The 18,084-nt window shown below is 49.1% G+C and overlaps 2 protein-coding genes across 9 annotated transcripts; one reads left to right on the forward strand and one right to left on the reverse strand.

Annotated features, from left to right (window-relative positions):
• Positions 1-70: 70 nt before the first annotated feature.
• On the reverse strand, positions 71-11,166 carry ppp4r4 (protein phosphatase 4, regulatory subunit 4). Of its 6 annotated transcripts, none has more exons than XM_032584861.1 (25): positions 10,550-10,657; positions 8,842-8,915; positions 7,850-7,952; positions 7,618-7,765; positions 7,387-7,460; positions 6,659-6,765; positions 6,480-6,587; positions 6,285-6,406; positions 6,092-6,214; positions 5,809-5,948; positions 5,277-5,396; positions 5,125-5,202; positions 4,368-4,451; positions 4,035-4,208; positions 3,847-3,952; positions 3,581-3,728; positions 3,359-3,503; positions 3,225-3,263; positions 3,066-3,137; positions 2,937-3,000; positions 2,785-2,859; positions 2,632-2,722; positions 1,833-1,882; positions 1,426-1,756; positions 71-1,105 (listed from the first exon to the last, which is right to left on the reverse strand). In XM_032584861.1, the coding sequence occupies exons 1-25, from the start codon at positions 10,655-10,657 to the stop codon at positions 1,072-1,074; spliced, it is 2,718 nt and encodes a 905-aa protein (XP_032440752.1). In that variant the 3' UTR covers positions 71-1,071. The 6 variants fall into 6 exon arrangements, with proteins under 6 accessions (XP_032440752.1, XP_032440753.1, XP_032440755.1 ...); XM_032584862.1 differs by having other exon boundaries at positions 927-1,105; positions 2,937-2,994; positions 10,550-10,785; XM_032584864.1 differs by lacking the exon at positions 3,225-3,263 and having other exon boundaries at positions 927-1,105; positions 2,937-2,994; positions 10,550-10,789.
• Positions 11,167-11,347: 181 nt separating this feature from the next.
• On the forward strand, positions 11,348-16,534 carry LOC116733910 (ankyrin repeat and SOCS box protein 2-like). 3 transcript variants are annotated; one of them, XM_032584926.1, is made up of 9 exons: positions 11,379-11,468; positions 11,870-12,284; positions 12,831-13,000; positions 13,520-13,675; positions 13,756-14,001; positions 14,108-14,279; positions 14,492-15,062; positions 15,276-15,429; positions 15,566-16,534. In XM_032584926.1, the coding sequence occupies exons 2-9, from the start codon at positions 12,022-12,024 to the stop codon at positions 15,700-15,702; spliced, it is 1,869 nt and encodes a 622-aa protein (XP_032440817.1). In that variant the 5' UTR covers positions 11,379-11,468; positions 11,870-12,021; the 3' UTR covers positions 15,703-16,534. The 3 variants fall into 3 exon arrangements, with proteins under 3 accessions (XP_032440816.1, XP_032440818.1, XP_032440817.1); XM_032584925.1 differs by having other exon boundaries at positions 11,348-12,284; XM_032584927.1 differs by having other exon boundaries at positions 11,348-12,284; positions 14,114-14,279.
• The last annotated feature ends 1,550 nt before the right edge of the window (positions 16,535-18,084 follow it).

Below are 18,084 nucleotides of genomic sequence, written 5' to 3' on the forward strand. Positions count from 1 at the left end.
GATTCGCTGTAGAGTTTCTAAACCAGCCGGCTGGTTGTAAATACACAAAACTACTCCAGCCTGCAGCAGATTTATGTTTACAATAGTTTTTATTCAACCAGTAAGTTTGAACAAAAAATCAATTAGAAAATTATTTTCTCTTTTATTTAAAGATTTATTAAAATATCTCCAGATCGTTTCGCTGCTGTCTGTCAAACTTGCTTTGTCTCATTCCAGCCAAACTCCGGTGGATTTCTTTAGACTACCCAGAACTAACATTTTACACCTTGATAATCTGAAAAGTGTGGTTTACATTAGATTTTTGGTCTTCTCAGAAAACCTGGAAAAATAAAAATATCCACTTTCACCAACCAGAGTCCAGCTGTAGCTTAATCTGAGTCTGACTGCAACCTGAGACTGGGGTCAAAGGTCAGCTTCCAGCATGAACACACAGCCACAGATATGGGATGAATAGAGCAGATTCATGGGTTAGAATGGCCTAGTCAAAGGGAATCTGTCACAGTTGTTTCTGTCTGTAGATGGTGCACTCCACATTTTGCAGCGTTTCCTGTTAAAAATGTTTAAAGCCACCGATTTCCTTCACAGTTCTGCTCTTCCTGTTGTTCTGTCACAGAAAGTCTGAATGAAATAAACTGGAGTTTGTTGATGGATTGGAGCAAAAGGTGAGAAAAGGTGAGATCGTTAGAGGAACCAGCTGTTCGGACTCTGCTGACCTTCTCCTTCTGAGGCTTTTTTCTCTGAACCTCCATCTAGTGGCACAAAAACTCAATAAAACCATTTTCATTCAGTTTTTTATTTTAAAATAATTTATGATTTCCACCAGTCCCAGTTAAACTCCTCTTTGGTTGCCCCCGGTGATCACTGTCCAATGAGATCACACCAACAACCTGCAGGTGAACCAATCAAATGAAGCGATGAGATGGTTGAATACACAGTGCTCAGTAGGATCGCTCAGCATCCACCGGTTCTGCTGGCGCCGCGCTGCATTCTGGGCGTCGCCCTGAAACCGCTTCCAGGCAGCTGATTGGCTGATGGACTCAAGTATAGGTGATGACATCATCAGCTTCACTCTCATTCTGACTGGAGAGAGTTGGACTTCCTGTTCCTGCCGAGAGAAAATCAGAAAAACAGGTCAGGAAGTAGACCGCACCGAAACTCAACCAGAACAATGAGGACTAACCGGGTCAGGAAGTAGACCGCACCGAAACTCAACCAGAACAATGAGGACTAACCGGGTCAGGAAGTAGACCGCACCGAAACTCAACCAGAACAATGAGGACTAACCGGGTCTGGAAGTAGACTGCACCGAAACTCAACTAGAACCACCACTGGTACCAGGTGAAGCAGACCTCCTGTCCCAATTTATCTGGTCTTAAGGTCTTTTGTGGAACCAGTTTGTGGAACCAGTTTGTGGTCAGGACTCACATGGAGAGCTTCCTGGACTGACTGTCCTTCATGCCGCTCCCTCGCTCCATCGTCTTGCTGCGCTGACCCAAGGTGCTGGTTCTGTGGTCCCGATGGTCCAGGGTGCTGGTTCTGTGCTCTCGCTCCTCCAGGGAACTGGTTCTGTGCTCCATCATGTGGTTCCGCTGGTCCCGGTTCCCGGTCCTGTGGTCCAGGGTGCTGGTTCTGTGCTCTCTCTGCTCCAGCAGGCTGGCCTGGTCCAGGAGGCTGGTTGTTTTGCTTCGGATCAGAACCGGCATGGAAGAGGTGGACTGGGTTGTCAAGGTGAAGTGGGGGGTCCTCACTGAGTCATCTGTGGGAAAAGGAAGTGATGTAAGAGCAGAAACAATCACATGGGGAGTCCAGGTGACTGTAAGGTGAGCAACTACCTCTGGTGGATTTCCCAAGACCTGAAGAACTGCTGAGATCTTTGACCTTCCTGAATCACACAGAAAATCCAGAACATGTTAGTCAGGATCGTCAGATCATCAGCTCTACAGAACCTGGACTGGACCGGTCTGGACTGGAATAAATCATGTATTTTATGTCATTTGCTGGTACTGGTGGGGGTTGTAATTGAAAGAAAAAAACTGTGGCTGGTGAAATGTCTGAGTGGCGGGTAAAAAATGTTAATTTCCACCCCTGGTCCAAACGAAAGAATATTGTCTATCTGAACTGGCTCTCCTCTGGCCGGCGATCTCAAATCCCCTGATGATTTGTAGACAAGCTGCTGTAGGTACAGCGCCGTGTCAGAGCCTGGTTGTTACGGGATCTGACTGACTGACTGACTGATGTGCTGCGGTTGTTCCCTTCCTGATGCTGTCAGTTCATCACCCGTCTGTCTGTTTACTTTCAGAGAAACTCCTGTTAGTTTATGAATTATGAAGTGCTTAGCAACTCAGATCAACTGGAACATTTTAAAGTGTAGGTTTTTTCTTTTGCTCTTTTCTTTGGTTTTGTTGTTTTGTTTGTTTTTCTTCTAATTCATGTAAAGAACTTTGAACTGCCTTGTTGCTGAAAATGGGCTATATAAGTAAAGTTGCCTTACCTACCTAAATGCTTAGCTTGAAGCTGTGGCTCTTTTAAATGAGTGAATGTGGTGAAAATATGATTTTGAAAAGCGAACCCCATTTCGTTCCCCAGTTATTGCTGTTAATTTTAACTGTAACTTTGGTGAACGGTTCTTACAGAGGCCTGTCCGAGTTGACGGGTTTGGACGAAGTCGGCTGGCTGCTGAGGGACCGACTCCGAGACAGTTTAGCCTTCCTCGTCTCTTTACCTAGACACAGAGGAGACACATCATCATCGTCGTCATCGTCATCGTCAACCTCATGACCTTACCAGAGGACGAGCTTCCTGTTGAAGAGGACACAGACATGGACTTTGCAGAGGACAGACTGGTCTTGCTGTCTCTTCCTGTCAGAGAAACGTCTTTAACAGAGCCGAGTTGGAAACTGCTGGAGATTCTGGGAACAAATGAAGGTTCAGCTCACGTTTTCTCTCCGCGTGTTTGTCAGAGTTCAGCTTTCCATCGCTCTGCTGCCGCTCCAGCTGCTCCTGGCAACACAGCGCATGTCTATAAAACCGGCCAAACACAAAGCCTCTGTCACCGTCACACTCACCATCTCCAGCAGCAGCATCTCCTCCTTCTCCTTCTTCTGGTCCAGCAGGTCCCACTCGTGTCTCTTATGAAACTGCGGACAAACACAACACATCCAGGTGAGGAGCAGACGTGGAGGAGACGCCTCCGTCGCTCAGGTGTCTGTGATCTGGTCCCTTACAGGTTCAGACAGGTCCAGTTTGTCCAGTTCCAACACTGTCTGGAAAGTATGAGGGACAATGGATAAACTCCAAACATTAAACACTCAAATAGCTGACTGGTTCCCAGTGCAGACTGGTATCAGGTCTGACTTACCTTGCGGATCATGGCCACGACATCTTTGTCTTTCTCTCGACAGAGAAACTTCTGGACGCAGAAATCCAGTTTCTGCAGCAGCAGCTTGTCAGCTGGCAGGCGGAGGGACGACCGTAACCGTGGCAACAGCTGACAGAGCTTGTACCTGAGAGGACAGGTGAGACATCAGGAGGAGGACGGGTGAGACATGGGAGCTCTACAGAGAGAACAGCACTGCCCTACCTGACGTTGGCGACAGGGTCGTGGACGAGTTCCAGCGCTGGGATCAGGAAATGTTTGTTGAAGTATTTTCTGGAGAAAATCTCTGTGGCGATTTCACAAACATCCAGGAACCTCAGGCGGTTCCAGTAGCTGCGGCCTTGAGCGAGATCTGAGGACAGAAACAGTCGGTTTGACCACAGAGCTGACATGATCGACCAGACAACACCTGGTTCAGGTGAGCAGGCCAGTTTAGCTTAGCTAAGTTTCTGCAGCAGAATTTCTCTGACCTTGGATCAGCCGCTCCATCATCTCCTGACGCTGCTCCTGCTTACGGTTGTAGCGCAGGAACGTGCAGAAGGTCCGAGCCGCCTCTTTCTGTACCGGTAGCACTTTCTACAGCCGAGAGGAAGCAGAGCAGAGTTACCTGTCTGTCACCTGGCTCACCAGGGGATGATGCGACGCTGACAGCGCTGACGTTGGTGGTGAGGATGATGAAGATCCGAGCAGAGAAGGTTTGGTGCAGCAGCTCTCCGGGCAGCAGTCTGGACAGGCAGCTGTAGCGATGCAGCAGCTTCTCATGCAGCCGCCAACGCAGAGAAGATCCAACTTTCTGTTCGGCCGACAGCAGCGCCGACAGCAGCTCTGGGAGCTGAGGCGAACCACAGACAGTCCACCAGAGATCCATGGGAACACCGAAGGGGAATCCGGCGCAAGAGAAGAGGAACCATCCAGGAACAGAGGAGAAAATATTCAGAACCCAGGCAGAGGAACCACATGAAGAACCTGAGGAGAACTTAGGTTCCCTCACCTTGTTGTCCAGGATTAGATTGTCTCCTCTAGAGAGGACCACCTCCAGAGTTTCATCTAGGTGGTTCATCAGTGCATCCAGAACCTCAACAAGCATCAGTTGAAGAACGCAAACATAAAAACAGCAGAAGGTTTGAAATCGAGTCAAAAGACATTTCCAACATACACCAACAGGTGGCAGTTTCAGTGGTGGCTACTTCCTTGTCACAGGAAGCTGCATCCATTCTGAAGCTACTGACCTGATTAATGATAGGCAGACGCCGCTGGCAAATGAGAAGGAGATTATTCACAAGCGTTGGCGTGGATAGCCTGGCCGTCCACTGGATGGTCTTCTTCCTCTGCTGGCTAACGCTAGCCTCTCTGTGCTAATGGCCAGAGGAAGAAGGTGATCCAGTGGATGACCAGTCTAGGCATGCTAGTCACCTAGCTTTCCAATGCTAACTCTAGTGAATACTCTCCTTCTTACTTAGCGGTGGAGGCCTATCATCAGTCAGATCTGTAGCTCCTATTGAAATATCTTCCTGCAATCAGAGAGGAAAGACTTCTTCTGCATCATGTTCATGCAGCTGATCTATTCCTTAGAGATAACATTCTGAAGAGGTCTGCAGACCAACCAACCTGGCAGGAGTTCTGACAGCTAGTGTCAGTAATAAGGAAAACATTTAAAGCACCAGTTGGATTCAGTGAATCTATTTACTCTGAAATATAAGAACATGATTTCCTGTGACATCACAGGAAGCACGGCCGTGACGTCTCACCTCTAGAGCACTGTCTTGGAGCAGCAACAGGAGCTCCTTGTGGACTACATGGACATTAGACTCGAGCAGCTTCACCACCTGCCAGAAAAGGCAACATTGTGAAGTAAAGAGACAGGAAACACCAAGCAGACGGGAGTACAGGTGGTTCTCACCTGGTGGAAGCTGGCTGCTACACTTCGGCGAACGCTGACCTCTGGGTCGCTGCAAAGACCCGACAAAGACGGATGGATGTCGCACAGGAAGTGGGCGGGGTCTACGAATGCCACCATGGCCTGGAGAGAGGAAAGAGGAACGGTTTTTGAACTACTAAAGAGCCCAGAGGTTCTGGAACTGTGAGGATCCCAGATAAGTCCAGCGGTACTGAAATGCTGCAGTACCAACGAGACTAAAGGTTCTGGAACTGAAAAAGTACCAAAGGACCTGATCTAAGTCTGTTTTCTTCCTGAAAAACCGAACCAGAGGTTTGGAGGACCAGAGGTCAGAGGGCGGTTAGCATTCACACCTCCCAAACAAGCCAGGCTTTGACTAGGCAGATGGACTGGAGTTGGATCAAAGCAGACTGGACAGGGCTGGTGTGCATCAACCCTAAAACTCTGGATTGTCCAATAAGCCTGAAAACCTGTGAAAGGGGAAGTGACAGCAGGACTACCAAAGAACCCCGGGAGTCAGTGAGTCTTTGAGTACCGGTAGGTTGTAGCAGCAGTTACAGCGGATCAGCGTGGACTCGCCAACATCCATCTGGTTTTCTTCAGTCTGCAGTCCAGTAATACACAGAACCTGAAACTTCTGCAGCAGGAGCCTCTTCTGCTCTTCTGACAGTGAACCTGAAGCACAGAGATCATCATCACACCTGTTCAAACCAACCTTCAGGGACCTTCTCGCCTATCGTCCCAGGTCTGTCCTCTGGGTTCACGTTTGTTTAAATCAGAAGGATTTTGAAGGTTCTGTTGTAACTGTGCGGTCTAACCTGCCAGTCCGCTGCAGAGCTTCCCAAACTGGAACGACAGCGACACCATGATGCCTTCATCCACCTGTGATGAAACGTCACACGCTGACATCACCAGAGGAACCAGCAGGTGAAGTCGGTCATCTAACAAAGAGGAGGGGTTTTAAACAAGGTGCTGATGGAGAGCGGGGGTTCTGGTTTGGTCCGGACTCACCTCCGTCCATCATCTCCATCAGGCTGATGATGCTGTCGAAGGCGGCCAGGCGAACGCGGCTCTCCTCGTCGCCGGCGAGCTCCAGCAGCTCAGGGAGGAGCTCGGTTCTGGTGTCATCCACCCTGAAGGACACATGCTGGGTCAGTGGGGCAGAACCTCGCCGGTAAGGGTTGACTGTGTTGACTTTCTGTTTACCCGATGGCTCTGGCCATGCTCTCCAGCTGACGGCACATGCAGACTCGGACCTCGGACTCCGTGTCCCGGCTCAGAGAACGGGCCAAAGGCAGCAGCTCCTTCTTCACTCTGACGAACAGAACCTCAGTCAGCAGGAGAGACAAACCGCTTTCAGACCAACTCTGCTGCGCGCCGCTCACATGAGAGAGTCAAACTTGCAGGAAGCCTTTCCTAGAATCCGACAGGCGGCCAGGCGAGCCTGAAGGGAGTGAGACAGCTGACTCTGGTAGAGGAGAGGGTTCAGCACCTGGGAACACAGAACCACCAAGGTCCGGATCACAAAACTACAGATTCTCCCTCTTACGTAGATTTTTCACATCAGTGTACTCCCACTCCTACAGTTCGGACTGAAACGCCTCCCAGACACTGACAGTTTAACAAGGACATTCAAATCAATACAGAACTAGACCAGGGGTCTTCACATCCAGGCCTGGACCTTTAGATGGCAGCTGGACGTTTTGAGGAGGTGACTCAGCCGTTTGATTCAGGTACGTTGGACCAGGGACACACCTGGCCATGCGGGGCCCTGGGCGCCTGGAGATGAAGACCGCTGAGCTAGACTGTTCATCACTCGGTGTGCTTAGTGCTAGAAACCCTTCTAGCTGAGGCAGAGGGAACAGACACATTAAAGAGGGAAAATCTGGGACTGGATGGAAGCTTGTCCCTTTGATATTAAAGGTTTTTCAGCTAGGTGAAGGTGGAAAGAGCCAGATTTACCTATAAAATAACCCTAGAAGGTTCTGTAAGCTGCCAGTCCACTGCAGAGCTTCATGTCATTATTAAAATTCTTCCCTTTAAATACGTCGGATCAACAGGTGGAACCAGAACCTGGCCCGGTTTACCTGAGCATTGTTCAGGAACCACTGACCTCCTGTTTGATGGTCTCTTTGGGCAGAGCGTTGATGGCCGACAGCAGAGTCTCCAACCAGGCGCTGCTCACCACTAACAGACAGAAACCAGGTGAGTTCATCCAATCAGGACCCGGAGTCAGCAGGTAACATCAGGTCTGACTGTTTCACAAAACGTCACCAATCTGCTGACGGCTCTCATTAAAAGGCTCGGTTAAACCTGGAGCATTTCAGATCTCAGGTGAGGTTACCTGTGTCCCGGTGGTTCAGGTGGAGCAGCACCGTCTTCAGGATGGAGTAGGTGTGTGTGTGGATCAGGATGATGTCGTCCTGCAGGATGGTTAAAAACGAAGTCGCTGCTGCCAGCTGGATCTCAGCACCAGCTCCATTCAAGACCTCCTGGCTCACACAGGTGGGACAGGTGAGCTGCAGTGAAACCTTTCTTGAAGTCAAGTGATTGTCCTGTCCTCAGATTGTACATACCCGAACTTTTGGTACAACTCGACGGAAAGTCTCAGCTGGGTTCTGGCGGACGAGACTCGGCAGGTTGCTGATGACGCTGGCTCTCTGGACCTCCTGACCCACGCTGAGGAAAAAGGAGGAGGCAGTTCAAAAACACCTGAACGGAAAAACCTGGAGCTAGTTTGAGCACATCTGGACTCTGGTTCTGTAATGCCCAGTGAGTTCTGTTTGGGAATCAGTTCAGTGAACTAGTTCAGATCTTCTGGGAGAGAAGTGGTGATTAGCTCCAGAGTTTAATTAGCTGCAGAGTTTAGTGGGTCAAGGAAGAAGGACGGGAAGAGGGCATCAGAAATCTGACAGCTGGAGGCAAGAATGCATCCCAGAAACTCTGGACCAGGACTACATCAAGCAACCTGTTCCCCTCCTGGCCTGTGGGGGCGCTGCACCAAGAACCACTGAAGACACTGAGTGCAGCTTCCTTCTTCACCAAATGGAAACAAAATGGAGGCGTCAGATTTTAACAGTTGGAGGATTTCCCTTTAGTCTTTGGCTAAAGACCAGGAGCCATTTCTGCTGCTAATGCTAGGCTAACACGTTTGTTTCTCTGGTTCCTCTCTCCAGTGGTCAGTGGCTGAGAGGCGGGGAAAGCCATGAAGGTCTTCAGCCCATCACAGAGATGCTTCCTACAGCTAGGCGTGTCTCTAGCTGTAGGAAGAGTAGAGTACATAACCAGTTCATCAGCAGGACTGGAGAACCTGCGTGCTGCTGAGGAGCTGATCCAGGTGTGTTGGACCAGGATCACACCTCCAGGTAGCAGGTCACCCTGGAGGCCTGCAGCTCAGGATCATCGCTAGCTTTCCTGCAGCCACGCTGTTGGACTGTGGACTGTAAATTCTTAGATCCTGCATTTTAACTCCCAGAGATGTTAGTCAGTACATCACCTGCATCGCATCAGGATAATAATGACCTGGGCGCTGACCACAACCACCTCATCAGTGACCTGGTGACCTCACCTGAGCAGGTAAACGGCTCGCTCCACGTCATTCAGGTCTTCATCCACAGTCAGCTGATCGATCTCCTCCGCTGTCTGAAAGAAGAAACATGAAAACATCTCGGAGGCTCCGCCTACACCACACTGATGCCACGCCCGCTCATGCTGAAGCCACGCCCACATCACTATATTCAGAAGAGGAAACTTTGACATCTGTTCAGAAGTAGCACTGTTCAAGTTTTACTGTCATGGTCTGCATGTCGTCATATGAACCCTAAATTAACCCTAAATGAACCATAAATGGACCCTAACTGGACCAAAAATGGACCCTAAATGGACCCTAACTGGACCAAAAATGGACCCTAACTGGACCCTAAATGGACCCTAACTGGACCCTAAATGGACCATAAATGGACCCTAACTGGACCCTAAATGGACCATAAATGGACCATAACTGGACCCTAAATGGACCCTAACTGGACCAAAAATGGACCATAAATGGACCATAACTGGACCCTAAATGGACCCTAACTGGACCCTAAATGGACCATAAATGGACCCTAACTGGACCCTAAATGGACCATAAATGGACCATAACTGGACCCTAAATGGACCCTAACTGGACCAAAAATGGACCCTAAATGGACCATAACTGGACCCTAAATGGACCCTAACTGGACCAAAAATGGACCATAAATGGACCATAACTGGACCCTAAATGGACCCTAACTGGACCCTAACTGGACCAAAAATGGACCCTAAATGGACCATAACTGGATCATAAATGGACCCTAAATGGACCAAAAATGGACCATAACTGGACCAAAAATGGACCCTAAATGGACCATAACTGGACCATAACTGGACCCTAAATGGACCATAAATGGACCCTAAATGGACCCTACCTGGACCAAAAATGGACCATAAATGGACCCTAAGTAGGGGCTACATGAGGCAGCTGACACCTTACTGAACCCTCAACTTGTTACAGTGTTGATTGTTTTGAGTTTTATCATTTTGTCTTTTAATGTTTTTTATTCAAAACTTTGCAGCATTTTGTCCAAAATAAATGGACCTATAGGACATTAAAGTCCAGATTCTCAGGTCTTCATCTCTTTGTTCCTTTGTATTTTCATTCTTCTCCTTGGATTTTTGCTTCATATGTTCTAGTTTTTATCTCTCTCATCACTTCGTTACTAGAACCAGCAGAACCTGCAGGCTGGTTCTGAAGGGTCCTGGTAGGACCCTCATCCATTCATCCCTTTGCATCCTCATGTCTGATGTAATCCTCCTTCTTCATGTCTCCATGTTTTCTTTACTTCTTTCTTGGTCCAGACTCTGAAGTGTCAGCTGTAGATCTTCTTCTTCTTCTTCTGTGAATTTGAACTGAAATGTGTTTTTTACGGATCGGGAGCTGAACTCTTGTCTCTGTTTGGTCCTCCGGCGTTTCACGGATCGATCAGTGATTGATTGGTTTTTCTGCAGCTCTCCTGGTTCTGCTGACTCAGTGCAGAGCGGAGATCCTGGAGCCGGTCTGTCCGTCCGGGTCTCTGCGCTGCCGGCGGACAGACCGACAAACTGCGTCACTCTGCGCACATCGCGGGTTTCCCTCCGCTTCCTGCCGCTTCACCCAGCATGTTCCCCCATCACCACCATCACCACCATCATCACCAGCAGCAGCGTCTTCATCATGCCCCGCTCATGTGAGCGCCGCTCCCGGTCCCACCTACCTTCAGGCTCCTGCGGATCGGCCGCTCGATGAAGGCCAGCTCCTGCAGCTCCTCCGGCGGCCCGCCGGGCGGTCCGGGCGGGCTCAGAGTCATCCTGCCGGGGAACATCTGCTCACTGGAACCGGCCCAGTCGCTCTCTGGTTGTTACTGGGAGAGCGGGCGGCGGAGCTCAGCACCATCCATCCCTGGCGAGAGGATGGGGGCGGACACGGGGAGGGGGGTGGGGGGGTGTCTCTCTCCGTTTCCAAGGAGATCCCGTCCGCGGCGGAGCCGACGTCACACTACTTCCGGTTACCGGAACAAAATGCGGTTTAAACCGTGAGCTGGTCCAAACGCTGCAGCGTGAAGAAACTAAAATCAGAAACCAGATTTCAAATTCCCTTCATTCAATCCAGATTATAATCTCAGATTCTCACATATGAAGAACTTAAAGATCAGAGGTTCTGATTGGTCCAGAGGTTCCAGGACCCTTCAGAACCAGCCTGCAGGTTCTGCTGGTTCTAGTAACTAAGTGAACAGATTGGATTAGATAATCCTGATCTGTTCCTGCAGTGACAGCGCCGAGGAACCTGTCTGTACCTCACCTGTCCGTACCTCACCTGTCTGTAGCTCACCTGTCTGTAGCTCACCTGTCTGTAGCTCACCTGTCCGTACCTCACCTGTCTGTAGCTCACCTGTCCGTAACTCACCTGTCTTCTCACCTGGACTTCCTTTCATCAGGTCTTTCTCGTCCTGCGGTCTCGGAGGTTTCCTGGTTTCCAGCCAGCAGAGTTTCGGTTTCGCTGCTCGCTGACGCTGCGGCTCATGAAACTTCAGACCTGTTTAGTTCCAGTCCATCTCTCAGAGCCGCTGCTTCGTCTCGGAACCAGAACCAGGACCAGAATTGTAGAATCCCGTATCCTGATGGACATCTTGACAGGTAGGAATGGTTCTGAACGTTTTGTCTGAGCAGGTCAGGAAGCTGCAGGTTCTGACTTTTCATTTCACAGACCCGATTCATAACAAACGGGTCAAAAGGTTCTTCTGAAAAATGTAATAAAAAGAGAAAAAATGGATCAAAGATTTCCAAACATTCACAGCATCAGGCTGGGATCCATACACAGATTCTCTTTCTGGGTTTGGTTCTGACACTAGAACAGGTCCAGTTCTCTGGTTCTGGTGGTTTTGACCAGACAGACCCAGGACTCTATTTCTGGTTCCGGTGTCCTGGTTTCGGGTCGGTAACGTTTGCAGCCTCGGGTTGAGTTTCTTCTGCAGCTTCCCGACAGAAATTGGAGCTGCTGACGGTTCTGGATGTTTCTGTGTCTCTGTGGGTCAAAGGTCAGCAGCTCGAGTGTCTGAAAGTTTTGGCTCCAGCACAGTGAACAGAACCACAGCTGACCCGCCAAGCCTGCGGCCTCATTCCTGCAGCTTGTCCTGAAGTGACCGGCCGCCGATCCGGACACTTAAAGGGAAACGGCGCCAGATCCAACATGGCCGCCTCTGAGGTCAACCTGGAGGACTTCAGCGTTTACGCTCACCTGACCGACGAAGAGCTGCTCCAGATCGCCGTGGAGAGAAGTCTGTCTGACAAACATCAGCAAGCAGACACTGATCAGAGGTCAGCACCAAGGGGCCCGCCTCCAGAACCCAGAAACCCAGAACCCCCCACTGACCCGCCACGACCAGAACACATCCAGAACTGTGCGAACCCCCCAACCGCCCTGACCCAGTTTCTCTACAGGCCCCTCAACAGGTGAGTTCAGCCAGTGGGGCCAGAGGGCTCCCAACACACCTGGGAACCAGTCGGTAATACTGGGAACCAGTCGGTAACCCTGGGAACCAGCCAGTAAGCACTGGGAACCAGTCGGTAATACTGGGAACCAGCCAGTAAACACTGGGAACCAGTCGGTAACCCTGGGAACCAGTCGGTAATACTGGGAACCAGTCGGTAACCCTGGGAACCAGCCAGTAAACACTGGGAACCAGTCGGTAACCCTGGGAACCAGCCGGTAAACACTGGGAACCAGCCGGTAAACACTGGGAACCAGTCGGTAACCCTGGGAACCAGCCGGTAAACACTGGGAACCAGCCGGTAAACACTGGGAACCAGTCAGTAACCCTGGGAACCAGCCAGTAAACACTGGAAGACGGCCAGTAAAGACTAATAATGACCAATAAACAATGACAACAAATAAACATTTAAAATCAGTAAACAAACACAACGAAATATCATTTTAAACAGAACTGTTTAATGGCTGTTAGAACTAAATGTTCTCTTTGTGTTCTGGTTCTGCTGCAGAGAGTCCAGTCCTCTGCTGAAGGTCATCATGGACGGAGACGCTGAGGCTTTAATGGACCTGGTCCGGCAGCGGCCTGCCAGTCTGACCGAGCCCTGCGACCAAGGCTGGGTCGCTCTCCATGAAGCTGCCTTCTACGGACAGCTGCAGTGCGTCCGGATCCTGCTCAGAGGTCAGGGTTCTGATGGGCCTGATGGGTCTGATGGTTCTGATGCGCCACTGCAGCGCCCCCTATACTTTATATTTAGCTGTGCATCTGCCTGTAGCCCTCAGTAATAAAATGAAATGGGTAGAATATTTGCCCCCAAACTCAATGTTTAGTTTGAGCTGAACAGACCTTTAATCTCCACTAGAGGGCGCTGTAGGCTCGGTGTGTCGAGTCAGAAACAGAGAGAGGCTTCATTAGTTTCAGTCATTATAATCAAAAGTAAATCCAGTGACTTTTACTCATGACATAACATATTCATGTTCATATTTAAACGTGAACAGCAGCGACTGACTTGCTCTCCCATGCAACTCTATTGGCAGATCCGAAATATTTTTATTGAACTTATTTGAAGTATTAATATTTCTCATTTGTGACTGCAGACACACAAAGGCAGTTTATCTTGTTCCATGAAACAGGAGCTTTGGTTCAGGAGGGAAGGGTTATGATTGGTTGGATGCTCTAACCTCTGACCTCTGACCTCAGCTGACCCCAGCTCAGTGAACAGGTGTACGCTGAAGAACGAAACTGCTCTGCTGCTCGCTGCTCTCCGAGGAAACGCTTCCTGTGTCGAGTTCCTCCTGAAGCACGGAGCCAACGTGAACACTGCCAACAAACTCCGAGAGACGCCTCTGTTTCTAGGTGAGCTCTGACATCACAGTGACGTCACACACAGAAGCTTAACACCTGTGTTCTGTCCAACACCTGTTGCTGCTTGTCAGCCTGTGAAAATCCAAACGAAGAGGTTGTGGAGCTGCTGCTCAGGTACGGAGCTCAGGTGAACCTCAGCAGCAGTCAGGGTGAGAGTCCTCTGCACGAAGCCTGCAGACACGGCGGCCTGATGATCTGCAGGCGGCTGCTGGACGCCGGCGCCAACCTGAAGGCCAGGAACGTCTACCAGATCCAGCCGCTGTTCAGCGCCGCCCAGAACGGAAACGCAGAAACCCTGCAGCTGCTTGTTCAGAGAGGTGAGTCCAGCAGGGCGCTGAGAAATATCTACTGCGGCCTCCAGGTGCCCAGCGGCCTCCAGGTGCCCAGCGGCCTCCAGGTGCCCAGTGTCTTCATGTTTTGCAGGTGCAGATGTAAACGAACAGGCAGGTGATGGAGCTTCGCCGCTTTATGAGGCCTGCAAAAACGGCCACTTCCCAGTGGTGCAGGCGCTGCTCACTCTGAAGGCTGACGCTAACCGAGCCACCAACTCCGACCTGCTGCCTCTTCATGTGGCTGTGAGGAACAACCACAAACGGTCAGAAACGCTGCGATGGGTTCACTGCATGTGTTCTTTCCGAAGCCAGGCTGAAGGAACTGAGTAATGCATGACAAACTCCAGCTTCCGGTCAGTTGTTGAGTTCTGCTGGATCCATTGGAGTCTTTATCTGCAGATGTTCTGGGGTGGTTCTGCCATCAGCCCCAGACTGACCCCCCTCCGGGGGATAACACCGGTCTCTATGTTTACAGAATCGTATCCTTGCTGATCCCGCTCACCAGCCGGGTCAGAATCAGGACCTGTGGCATCAGCCCCCTGCACATCGCCGCTGACAGGAACAGGGACGAGATCCTGGAGCTGCTGATTGAGTCAGGCTTCGACGTCAACGCCGAGCTGTCGGAGGAGCATTCCCAGATGTACGAGGACAGGCGGAGCACTGCCCTGTACTTCTCCGTCTTCAACGGAAACCTGGAAGCCGCCGAGACGCTGCTGGAAGCCGGAGCCAACCCCAACCTGGACATCTTCAACCCTCTGCTGATCGCCGTCCGGCTGGGCTGGACCGACATGGCGGAGCTGCTGGTGCGGTACGGCGCCGACGTCAACGCTCAGATGTCCACGCAGCCGTCCTCGTTCCCGTCGGCCATCCTGCTCGGCATGGAGTCTCTGCCCATCCTCAAGCTGCTGCTGGACAACGGCTGCGACGCCCGCCTCTGCTTCCGGTGTGAGTACGGCCTCCAACCGCATCCGGCCGTCGCTCCGTCACGCCGTCCAATTGAAGAACTGCAGGTGAACCAGCGCTCCCAGCCGCAGGGCTGCATCCAGGTGAGCTGCTAGCATCCATCCATCTTCTCAGACACATGAGCAGCATCCCAGTCCGAGTCCAGAGGGTTTGATGTGGGTGTGATTTTGGGAATTCATAATTATTCTATAAAGCATTTTTGAGATCAGACGCTGGTGTTGGACGGGAATGCCGGTCTTACTGTTTTTGCTCTACTTCAGTGTTGGACCATGGTGTTGACGTTCTGTGTGTTCCAGTACTGCCAGGCCATCTCCAGCTCATGTTTCTGCCGGATATCCGGCCCCATCATCTCCATGCTGCTGGACTACGTTGGCCACGCCCATCTCTGCTCTCGACTTCTGGACATTCTGGAGAGTCGCAGCGATTGGGCGTCCATCAAACTGAAAGCTGGTAGGACGAATTATCTGCATCGTCAGAATTTTAACAAACACTTATTACCACTTAAAGCAGAATCACAGCAAAAGATCTGAGATCCTGTCAGACACATTTCGGGGCTAAGCTTCCTCCTGTGTCTGCTCTTCCTCAGCTCCTCCTCATCCTCTGATGCAGCTCTGCAGGCTGAAGATCCGCTTCCTCCTCGGAGTTCAGAGGCTCAAACTGATCCACACTCTCCCACTTCCTGTCCGGCTCATCCGCTTCCTTCGCTACGACGTGTGCTGCTGACTCACCTGGAGTCAGGGGACACACCTGTCCCTGACTTCATGCTTGGACCTGTTTATTTCTGCTTATGCACCCTGCTGAGGTACAGCAGCCATGTTGGGACATTTTTAGTGAAGACGGACTCTGCCAGGAAGCAGAACCTGAATTTATCCGACCAGAACCGTCAGATAAAATCTGACGATTCCAACGGTGCTCCACGTTTCTGCCAGACTCTGGAACTCCGGGCGGACTGCAGCCCGACTGACGGACAGAACCTCCAGAACCTCTCTGATCCAGAGGTTTCTGGTATGAAACGGTGATGTGATTTTGTTGGAGATTGTGTTTTCTGAAGCGACACTAGGGGGCGCCAGAGAACACGTTTCTGTGTGAATCAGAGCTTTCAGTCTCTCTGCAGCAGAAGCTTTTCAGCCCTGAAGGAAAAAGTCAATAATTAATCCGCTTTATGTCTCTGACCGTAAATGTTCTAAGCATTTAAATATCAATAAATATTGATTATCTATCATACTGCCTATAAAGCAAGCAGGAGGAGATGGGAAGGAGGTTTGTGGAAGCTGTCGGTCTGCGACTCCTCTGCCTTTAGAGAGAAAACGGTCCTGAAAGCCTTCCGGGTCCAGAGTCCTAACTGCCTCAGGTGTTTCACCAGAACCTGGAGGATAATCCAGATTTATTCTGAAAGCAGAGCTGCAGCAGAATATAACCTTAATTATAAACTAGCCACACTTGGTTGAAGAATATTCTACCTGGTTCAAGAAATTCTGTTCAGTCTCCTAATAATGTTTCACTCAGATAAAGATGGTCCCATGAAGACTGAAAATGTAGGGTTTTATTGACAGTTAAAAACCATCTGAGGTTGGATTTTGTGGAAATAATTCTTCCCTTTCCGTAAACCTGAATTTTTAAAGTAACTAATTAAACTAAGTATCTGAAGCTAAATATTTTTTAATGTTTCTCTGACTCAAAGATGTTGAGTTACTGTAACATGTTTTTGATTACATTGAACTGAAACGTTTTGATTGAGCTGAACTATTAGTTTGTTCCTGTAAATAACTTAAAGTGTGGCTCTGCCTCATCTCTGACCCCTGACCCTGAAAGGACAGGCAGCTTTACATGATGGATTGCTTAAGAACAATTTAACAAGAATTAATACTTCTGTTTAAAATTTACATAATGATAATTTTATAATATTTGAACAAATATAATTCTAATTATTATAGCTAACATCACTGTTGTCTGTCAGGAGATTTAAAGTATGTGTGATTAGGAAACTATTCCATAATCATTGCACACAAATGCATTTTTATACGAATTAATTTATTAGTAAAATGTATTGCTCTTCTACGTTAACCCTTAGCATCCGGAAATCCACGGTGTTTATGAAGCTGCATAATCTCTGCTTTACCCTCCGAGTCAGCAGAGGGCGCTGAGGGTCTAGTTGGGTCTAATGGTTCAAACAAAACAGAAGCAAAGCGGGAATCATCCGTTTCTCATCGCTACTGTAAAGAGACTTTCCTCATAATTTCCGCAGCTCACTGGACACATGGTGTGTATTTCTAATAATATTTAATCACCGAGCCTTGGCACGGAGAGCTTACATCGCTGTCATTTACATCATTTAGCACCTGCTAAATTTAACCGGAAGTCACCTCCTAGCTTCCGGTTTAGTCTAGTCAAATATGTTTTTTATTTTAATTTATTTTATTAAACACTTTGAACAATTGTACAAGATTACGTGGGATGTACATGAAGAACTCAAGTCTTACAGGCTTAAGTTAAATATATTTATCGATATGCTTTTACGTAGCGTCGCGCTGTTTCTTTGTAGAAACCGGTAAGTTGGGAGTTTAACGAAGTCAGACATTTTCAGCTAAGTGAAAACTGCTTGTTTGTTCAACAGAACATTCCATTGATTGGGCCGGAAAATAGGCAGAAATGATAATAAAAATAGAGAACATGGCGGCCTTGGCTTAGCGGTAGGGAAGGCTGTGTAGTTCCTACAGCCAACTTTTCAAAGCTGAAAACTATTTAAAGTAAATGAAAATGTTTGAGTTGATTCAGCTGAAAGCTTATAGCGGTGGTGTAGTTTGTTTTGTAATAATAATAAAGACTCGTTTAATTATAAACATTTACAATGTACTGGAAGTCAGCACATTTGCCTTGTTTTTCATTTCTATTAAATAAATAATTCTTCAGAAATTAAGACAAATATCTCATAAATGAGTTTAGAAATTTCACTATGAAAACTAAATGTAAGAATTTATTGCCTAAAACGAGATTTCTCGGAATCTAAAACTCTAAGTCCTTTTTTCTTCTTCAAGAAATCTTAATGAGTGTAATTTTCTCACTAGGCTGGTTCTGGTTCTGGACCTGGTTCTGGATCTGAATGTG

Source organism: Xiphophorus hellerii, chromosome 15 (assembly GCF_003331165.1).
Source record: "Xiphophorus hellerii strain 12219 chromosome 15, Xiphophorus_hellerii-4.1, whole genome shotgun sequence".
Classification (NCBI taxonomy): domain Eukaryota; kingdom Metazoa; phylum Chordata; class Actinopteri; order Cyprinodontiformes; family Poeciliidae; genus Xiphophorus; species Xiphophorus hellerii.

Excerpts from the sequence above, each read along its gene's own strand:
- ppp4r4 (XM_032584861.1), bottom strand. The coding sequence starts at position 10,657 with ATGTTCCCCGGCAGGATGACTCTGAGCCCGCCCGGACCGCCCGGCGGG. Across the intron at positions 7,461-7,617 it reads CCTGAACCACCGGGACACAG|TGGTGAGCAGCGCCTGGTTG; the intron begins GTAACCTCACCT and ends TCTGTCTGTTAG. Across the intron at positions 6,766-7,386 it reads AAGAGACCATCAAACAGGAG|GTGCTGAACCCTCTCCTCTA; the intron begins GTCAGTGGTTCC and ends CTGTGTTCCCAG.
- LOC116733910 (XM_032584925.1), top strand. The coding sequence starts at position 12,022 with ATGGCCGCCTCTGAGGTCAACCTGGAGGACTTCAGCGTTTACGCTCAC. Across the intron at positions 13,001-13,519 it reads CGTCCGGATCCTGCTCAGAG|CTGACCCCAGCTCAGTGAAC; the intron begins GTCAGGGTTCTG and ends CTCTGACCTCAG. Across the intron at positions 14,002-14,107 it reads GCAGCTGCTTGTTCAGAGAG|GTGCAGATGTAAACGAACAG; the intron begins GTGAGTCCAGCA and ends CATGTTTTGCAG.